Source organism: Tachysurus vachellii, chromosome 8, assembly GCF_030014155.1.
Source record: "Tachysurus vachellii isolate PV-2020 chromosome 8, HZAU_Pvac_v1, whole genome shotgun sequence".
Lineage (NCBI taxonomy): Eukaryota > Metazoa > Chordata > Actinopteri > Siluriformes > Bagridae > Tachysurus > Tachysurus vachellii.
In genome coordinates this window covers 26931502-26939954 of record NC_083467.1, presented here as the reverse complement: position 1 = coordinate 26939954, position 8453 = coordinate 26931502, and the positions used below count along the sequence as shown (strand labels likewise).

The window sequence follows — 8453 nt, the reverse complement described above, 5'->3', positions numbered from 1 at the left end:
CTAAACTCCAACGGTCGTCAGGAAACGTTCGACGGAGTTGTGATTTAAAGACTTGCTTTATTTACAAATATATGTATAGTTTTTTTGTTTGTTTTTTCATTTTGTTTTATCTAGCTGGAATTACAAAGAGCGTTTATATTGTATTATGTTGATGTTATAAGAAAGTCTCCATGATGAAAGCTGTTGTTTTGGCTGCAGGTTATGGGACGAGGCTCCAGAGAGACATTGAGAAGGACCAGAATAAACACTTTAAACATTTACACGGCGTTGCTAAAGCTCTACTTCCGGTTGGAGACCGCGTCCTCGTCTCCCATTGGCTCAGAGCTCTCACTCAGTCTGAGTGTATAGATCAAGTGTTTGTGGTCGTGAGTCTGCTTTCATAACTAGTAAAAAAAAGAGAAAACAAAAACACTCTGAAACGAATTACACGTGTTCACATTGATATCTTTCTAATGTGGTTCATGATCTAATCTGGTTCTGATTTGTGTGGTTGGAGCTGTTTTAGTGATTCTGCTGAAAAGTCAGTAGTTGCGTCGCGCTCTGACGTCACACATACATTACGTACTGAAAATATTTATGACGTCACACATTGTTATTTACAGTATTTTTATGATATTTTTCTTCTCACTGATCATTTTCACATCGGTGAGAATACACAAGATACACGAGACAGAACGGTGTTATTAAAGCGTCGTCTTCAACAGATCGGCGTCTTAAGGAAAGCTAGTGGTCCTAAAAGGATGGATAGATTCATATATGCAGTCATATTTACACTTCCGTTTATTTCAGCTGGATCTACAGTAGTGTTAAACTGTCGTGTTGTATTGTACGGCATGGTCGACACTGTTGACCGTTGTTATGCCCTTTAGTTCTCTCAGGGGATTAATCAAGAGTATTTTCAGTCTTCCTTAAGGTGTGAATTGCTATATTTTCTCCCGACAGAGCTTTAGACTCAAGTTATTCTTCATCTGTGACCTAGTGAACGAGTATCTTTGTATTCATTGATAAAGATGTCATAGCGCTTTTGTACATCACTTTGGGTAAGGGGAATGGAAAATGTTGTCAGTTACAAAAGTTGATTATCTATTTAAAAGCAATCAGTTCAGGAGAATTACTGATGCACTGAGGGGGAAAAACCAACCAACTTACCCTTGTTTCCCTGCCTGGCAGTAGAACCTTTTCTATGGTGGGGAGAATGGAGGGTTGTGTACGGATATGGATGTCCTATACGGACAATATATTGATCAGATATTACATATTGTTTTAATTTGTGTGCTATGAAATGTCAGGGTCTTATTGTGGAATTCATCTTAAAAGTTATGTCACATTTATGACAAGACTTTAAGCTGAATACGTTGGTGGTTCCACAGCAGAATCTTACTGCCACAGCCTGGGCTCAATTCCAGAGCTGGGACTCAACCCAGCCACTGAGGGGTTAAATCTCAGTGTCAGTTCTATGCCTGAATAAAATGGGAGGGTTGGTCAGGAAGAGCATCTGGTATAAAACCTGCGCCAAATAAAAAATATGCAGATGGGATGATCTGAACAGGGAGCAGCCGAAAGACAACAAAAACATGACATTACCCTGTTGTACTATTGAAAACGTCTTTTATATTGCTGGATGAATGAAGTGTTTCTGTCTGGTGTTTCTACTCTAATAATAATAATACTAATAATAATAATAAAAAGTAAAGTAACAGTATTCAACTTATAATAAATTTGATTAATGCTAGTTTTTCAAACTGCCCTTGTAATCTTTTTAACTCTTCTTCTCCACAGACCAATGCACTTTACCATGAAGATTTCCAGCTCTGGGCTCAAGAATTCCCCAGTGTTCAAGTCCTTAACGACGGAACGAGAAATAATGAGGTACGGCCAACTCAAACCGCAGACACGACCATATGCTCCTGTTTAGTGTCTATAATCAGGGATCATTTTGGCTGAGTTCTTTCAGAGTCATTTGATGCTTCATGACGGCACATTACTAACACGACTGTTTTTGTGCAGAAGCGACTCGGGGCAGTTGCATGCCTTCAGCTGGCAGTGAATCACTTTGCTGTGCACGATGATGTTATTGTGATCGGAGGGTACGTCTCACTTTCCTGTGTTTTCTGCCTACGAAGTGATGGAAAGATCGTTTTCACTTACAATCTATTGAAAAATGAGTGAAGTTTTATTAAGGGCAAGGAAATCGCTCCAGATGACTGTGATTAAACAAAAAAGTGAGCGATATGATTACAGATCAGATTATTGTTGTGGCAGGTAAATATCCCAAAACTCTATTAAATCAGCAGTAAAATTGCACAAAGTTAGCAAACTTTTAGTCATCTTTAGGCAAACTTTTAAACTCGTGTCCTTTTACACCATGATCTTTGCAAGCTTAGAAAATCAACAGTCATTTTCATTGTCATTCTCATCTAGAGCAACTTACAGAAAGTCTTTAGCAATGAAATACATTGATACTAGTCAAAAACCCCAAATGCTAGTTTATGCATTAAGGAAGAGGTAAGTCGTTTTACACTGTTTGAAGACAGCCAGTCTTGAAGAGGTCTTGTTGCAGGTACCCTGGGAGGTGGATATACATTCAACAAATATAAAGAATCGAAAGATCAGCCATAGCATTAAGACCACTGAGATACCTATTCATCAGTTCTCGAGGTTGATATGTTAAAAGGAGGAAAAATGGTCAAGCATAAGAATTCGTGTGACTGTAAATGGCCAAAGAGAGACCGGTCAGTGTGCCCATGCTGACTCCTGTACACAGTCAGTGTACATGTAAGCATCAGGTCTGAACCATGGAGCAGTGGAAGATGGAGGTCTGGTGATGGTTTACTTTTGGGTGCACATGTGTTGGGACATACTGGAGGCAGTGTGAAGCTATGGACCATGTTCCGCTGGGAAACCTTGGGTCCTGGAGTTCATGTGGATGTTACTTAGACATTTGGCACGTACCTAAACATTACTGCAGACCAATTACATCCCTTAATGGTGGCGGTTTCACTAATGGCAGTGGTCTCTTTCAGCAGGGTGACGAGTAATGACACTTCAGGAACAGTTTTAGGAACCTGACAGAGTTCTAGGCATTCATTTTACCTTTAATTTCCCCAATTCTCAGTCTGATTTTTATCGTGATACCACAGCACTCCTTCAGAGGTCTTGTGGAGTCATGGCTGAGTCAGAGCTGTTTTAGTAGCTCAAGGAGACTTATACTAAATTAAGCAGGATGTTTGAACTTTATGGCTGATTAGTCTATTAGAATGACATACAGGGTTAGGAGCCATTATTAAATTCTAAACACTTTCTCCTGGACAACACTGTTATTAAGCATGTCTTCTAAATTAAATAGCTATCATTAGCCCAAAATGATTTTTATGAACAGCCCCTGATGTTCGAGTGGTGTGTTTTTCTCCAGTGACACGCTGTTTAAAGAGGACTTCAGTCTCAGAAAGTTCACAGAGCGATTTGCTGAGGTACAGAAGAAAAGCGAAGACGGAAACTTGGTGGTCACGTATCAGTGCAAGGACGATGGTGAGCGCGGGTTATCAGATTTTAAGAAAAAAAAAAGCCAAGAAACCCAGTGTGGAAATATTCATTGTTAATAAAATCAGATGCATCAAATTCTATTTTTTTTTTAACTTGAATTTCAATCACAAACTCAATTAAAGATGTAAGTGGCTTCTGTCTGCGATGTTAAATCACTGAATCATGACACACTTGCTTTTGCAGAAACGTCAAAATACGGCATCCTGGAGGTAGATTCAGACTTTCGGGTGCAGCACATGAAGGAAAAGCCTCTGCCGTCTGAGACACACTCACGTAGAGCTGTACGTACGCCATGCCACATATCAATGTCTCGCTACAGCTGTAAGTTAACAGTGTTTCTTCCACAGTGTCCCTGTTTTTACTTGTTTTCAAGAACAACACTTCCTCTGCTGGACGTCTTCCTGAAGGAGAAGGAGGTGAGTTTTCTCAGTTCAAATATAAAAAATATAAAACATATCGTCGCTGTCGGGCGGAAACCTCGTATGTCCAAATTTGGTCAATTTCATATTTTTTCACATATGGATGCTATTGGTCAGTCCCCACGTGGGTCTGTTATTTTTACAAGTTATTAACCAATCTAAAGTCTTGAAAATAGCTTGAGCGCAAATCTCATAACTCCATTGGACACTTCAACTGTCCACCTCTTCCTCACTCCGCGGGAGAGCTTCACGGCATATTTCTCCTCGAGAAGAGTCGCAACGAATCAACACGTCTTCTGAGGTAAATGTCTTCAAAACACTGGGCTCAAAGAAAAAAAATCTTGACCCCCCACTAGTTCTGGTGCTCGTCTGAGGACAGGAATTTAGCGTAAGACAATCCACTGCAACGCGGACTAAACCCTGTGCCCTGCAGATAAGGTACGGCGTTTTTTTAATTACCTGAAAAATAACTGTTTTGGAGATACGAGGATTCCGCCCGACAGCGATGATATAGTAAAACTTCTCATTTGTTAATTAAACATCTAAACCTCACACTGTCTTTAGGTTGGAGTCTCTAAGACATTTTGATGATAAAACTCTGATTTCTTTGTCTGTTCAGATCATTTCTCCTCCGGATTGTAGTCGCAAAAACATTTGATGTGCAAAAAAAAAAAAAAAAACTATAAGTATTTAGATGATTGAGAGTTAACAGAAATGAGACTGTGCTAACATTAATCTGAAAGGATTCAGGTTTTCTGGTATATCATAGACGGAGTCAAGTTTCTTCAGAAGTCAGAGACATGCTTAATTTTAGAAAATGTGTGTTTTTTTTTGTAAATATTCACTAAATAATAACACGTCACCTGTTAAATGTTTTGTAAAGGCTTTTGCTGTTATAGGAATAAAAATAATAAAGATAAATCAAAGACTTGGTGCTGCTATGAAGCAGAGATTCTGTTATCACCCTAAAGTTGATTATGTACCTAAAATTGTCCAGTGACAACAACTGTCATTGTTATTTGTTAAGAGAAAAGTCATTCTTTATCCATTTCTAGTTACGTGTTATGCCTGGGAACATCTGTGAAACAAAAACGAGCTCCTCATCATGTTAACGTTACAGCAGCAATTAACAGTCTTTTCTTTCACGCTAATGAACTTTTCAACGTGACACTGGAGACTCCTTCCCTGTTCATTAAACATCCTTTACAGACAACTATACTATTTGTTATTATGTTACTATAGAAACGCTAGCAGAACAGTAACACCATAATTGTCAGAGATGACATTATGAAAATTTAATCAACGCTTCCTGACCAATCAGAATTGAGGATTCAGGTATGCGGCGGCGTAAGTACGTACACCGTCTTAACTGCAAGCTTCAACCCTCGTTGTTACAGACACGGCCACTCGAGGAGAAAGATGCACCAGGGAACTTCTTGTCATGGCTTATAGCAAGGTAATTCATCTCAATTATAACCCTAAAGTGTCTTTTACACACTGTGTGTACCGTCATGTCTAATCTTGTATGATTTATTATTATTTCAGAAGGCCAGTGTACGTGCAAGAGGTTTCAGGACGTTTCGATGTCGGAAACCTGGCATCGTACACCGAGTGCGACAGATACTTCAGAGAACAGCTTCAAAATCCAGACGTTTATTTAATCTAGTATTCAAACCCAGATTCTTACAGTAAAATGTATCGAGATATTCGGATCCACCGCTCATGATGAAACAAAATAAAATAAAAGTTCGTGCTCTAACTGGCGATCAGTCTGCTGCACTTTTCTGAAGCCTTCTCGCGGCTGTTCTCCAGCTTGGCTATTCGAGACCCGAACTGCATGGCTCTCTTGGGCAGTACAGCAGAAGGTCCGAGTCCGAGCTCGACGGCTGCCAGCCTCAGGAGGAGCTTTTCACCCAGTCCCCGGGGCAGAGACAGATCTGCTTTCTCCCAAACCGGCAGCGTGTTCAGGAAGCTCACCACGTCCTCGTCCAAGTACGGGAACCTGAGCGCACAAATTAGATTTAAATTTAAAGTCACTCTCATCTAAGAAAACAAAAAGGGTTTAAATGATTCGAAGTCTAACAAGTTTAAAAATTTGACCCTGAACCTGATGAAAGGATGTAAACACTCCCTGTTCAACAACATGAATGTAATGTAAAGTCAGTGTCACTTTTCCACAACCAAGTTGATTATTAACTTCAACATCAGGAAGTTTTCCTTTTATTCCTTTTACAACACAGCTTAATAAATGTTTAATTCCATCTGTAAAACACCCTCACTCATCTTTTTCTCTTTCTTGAAGTCATTAAATAAAAAAATTCAGCTTGATGAGATACAGAGAAACCACAAAGAAGAGAAACGTAAACTCTTGTTTCCTGTTCAGAATCCAGAAATTAAATTATTTCCGAAGAAAACCTCACCGAATCAACATTTACATGTTTTTAAATCCCTTTATCCGTTCTTTTGACTTACCTGTTGCTATAGAAAGTTCATAATTATAATAACCCTTTGATTTTCAGCCACATTTCTGTCATAAAATGAACAGAAAATTAATCAATACCTTCTGACCAATCAGATTCGAGAATTCAATAGCGTTGTACTGTAACATTTTTTATGCTATATAAAATAAATAACATTACTATAAAACAACCATCCTTTAATTTATTACATTATCTATCTAATTTTCCACAATTTCCTCATCAGTCAATTCTGCATCGTGATCTACAGCCCGAGCTCGTAACGTAGCCTCGCCCACAAAAGTCTAGCATTTAACACTTTATTGTACGTCTGACCAAACACCAGTTTATGAGTCCAGGCCCATGTTAAAATTAAAAGATGTTCTTTTGAAGCCCCTGCTGGTGCTCCTGCATGTTCAAACTTCTCAGGATGCTGAAATAAGGAGTCACCTGGCCTCTTTGCTATGATCCGCGATAATCCGGTCGTCTCGTCCGAGATTTCTGGAGGAAATTCTACCCAACTCCATAGCCAGCTCCTTGACCAGTCCCTGGAGACCCGAGGTTTTGAAACGCACTCGGTGTCTGGAGTAGCCAGCTAGCTGCTCGTCTGCCCCGATGCCCGTCAGAATGACCTGCCAATCGACATAGATAAGAGTCCATCATAGAGTCCACAGAATGTTCTTCATACACAGATTACACAGTTATCTGGATTTGGATTGCAAACAATTTGATGTGATCTCTCATGGTCTGTTACGCTGGGAGGTTTGTAACCTGAGTGTTAAATGTTTTCTGCTGTGTTTGTCATGGGACTCAAACCACCAAATTAACAGACCACACCTCATAAATCATTTGTCCATCACTTCATCTTGTGTTCAGGTACAAAGAAGTCACAAAGAATGATCATAAGACTAATACTGTTTTAAATGAATCCAGAAACCGTCTGACTTACCTTTGCGGTAGAGCTGTGCTGCCTCTGCCGTGTTCCCTCTGATACCAAGCCGCTTCCTCTGGCTGCAAACCACATGGCACATCCGATACTGTCGTCCAGAACGGTGTCTAACGGATGAACGAGGTGGCAGATGTTCTTCACCCGCATTTCCCTAAGCTCCTCTTGAGTAACGTTGATCTCAACAAAGTTCCATTTCCGTTCGGGATTGAGAGCCGCAAGTTCACGCAGACCGTCCCGACCTGTGATTCTGTCCGGAACGTCGAAGTTTGTTTGCAGCGATGTGGAAACCTCATGACTTGCGTGATCTTTTTTAGTGTTTCGTCCTTTCTTCCCTGAGCCTTGATTTGTCTTTGGTTCCTGGAGTTTAAATGCCACGTTGAGGAGGTCAATGGGTTGGTCCGGAGGTATGTAGCGATCAGCAAGAACAGTCAGGATCATGGAATCGATTCCTCCGGAAAAAAGTATGGCAACTTGCGCTTGATTGGGGTTGAATTGATGGGGAAGGTGCTGCACCCTCCTGCGTACAGCCTCGCTGAGGACATCCACGAGACGACAAACTGTTTCTCGCTTTCCGGTGCTTTTTAGAAGCTCCGTAAGTTCATCCAGTGATGTTTGACTGGAATTGCAAGAATTTGGTTCCACTCCGGTTATGGACATGTTCATGGGGGGAACCGGAGACGACAGGACAGAATCGTTCAGGATGAAGGAGACGAAACTGGGAAGACCTTCCCAGATGAAGTCCGACTGAAGATAACCCCATGAATAAACCTCAATATTTAGACTTTCCCGCTGTGACCAGCTCTTTAAGTCCACTCTGAAAACACCGACCGCTGGAACCTCTGAACATTTGAGATCCGGTGAGCCAATAGACACGGACGTCAGCGTAAAGGAACTCTTGTCTGTTCCCCAACTCCAAAGCAAGCTTCTTCTCCCAAAGAAGTCCCTCCCAAACCAGAGGCAATGTTCCTCTTTCTGGTAATAGATAATCGCCCACGGTCCCTTAACCTGACACAGGACGGACAACACATCTGACGGACTTTTACACGCTGACAAACGATCAAGAATAATTTGGGTATCGTTTTCCTC

The 8453-nt window shown here is 40.7% G+C and overlaps 2 protein-coding genes across 2 annotated transcripts in view; one reads left to right on the top strand and one right to left on the bottom strand.

Annotated features, from left to right (window-relative positions):
• Nucleotides 1-18: 18 nt before the first annotated feature.
• zgc:136439 (uncharacterized protein LOC678627 homolog) lies at nt 19-5726 on the top strand. The gene is made up of 8 exons (XM_060877096.1): nt 19-365; nt 1780-1869; nt 2008-2087; nt 3413-3528; nt 3727-3824; nt 3891-3959; nt 5360-5418; nt 5508-5726. The coding sequence occupies exons 1-8, from the start codon at nt 171-173 to the stop codon at nt 5626-5628; spliced, it is 828 nt and encodes a 275-aa protein (XP_060733079.1). The 5' UTR covers nt 19-170; the 3' UTR covers nt 5629-5726.
• Nucleotides 5600-8453, bottom strand: part of asnsd1 (asparagine synthetase domain containing 1) — a 3115-nt gene continuing 261 nt past the window's right edge. The window contains exons 1-3 of the mRNA XM_060877093.1: nt 7368-8453; nt 6869-7050; nt 5600-5964 (exon numbers count right to left, since the gene is read on the bottom strand). The exon at nt 7368-8453 is cut by the window's right edge and continues 261 nt beyond it. Coding sequence (XP_060733076.1) covers nt 5718-5964; nt 6869-7050; nt 7368-8453 — 1515 coding nt within the window. The 3' untranslated portion in view covers nt 5600-5717. The remainder of the gene's footprint in view (nt 5965-6868; nt 7051-7367) is intronic.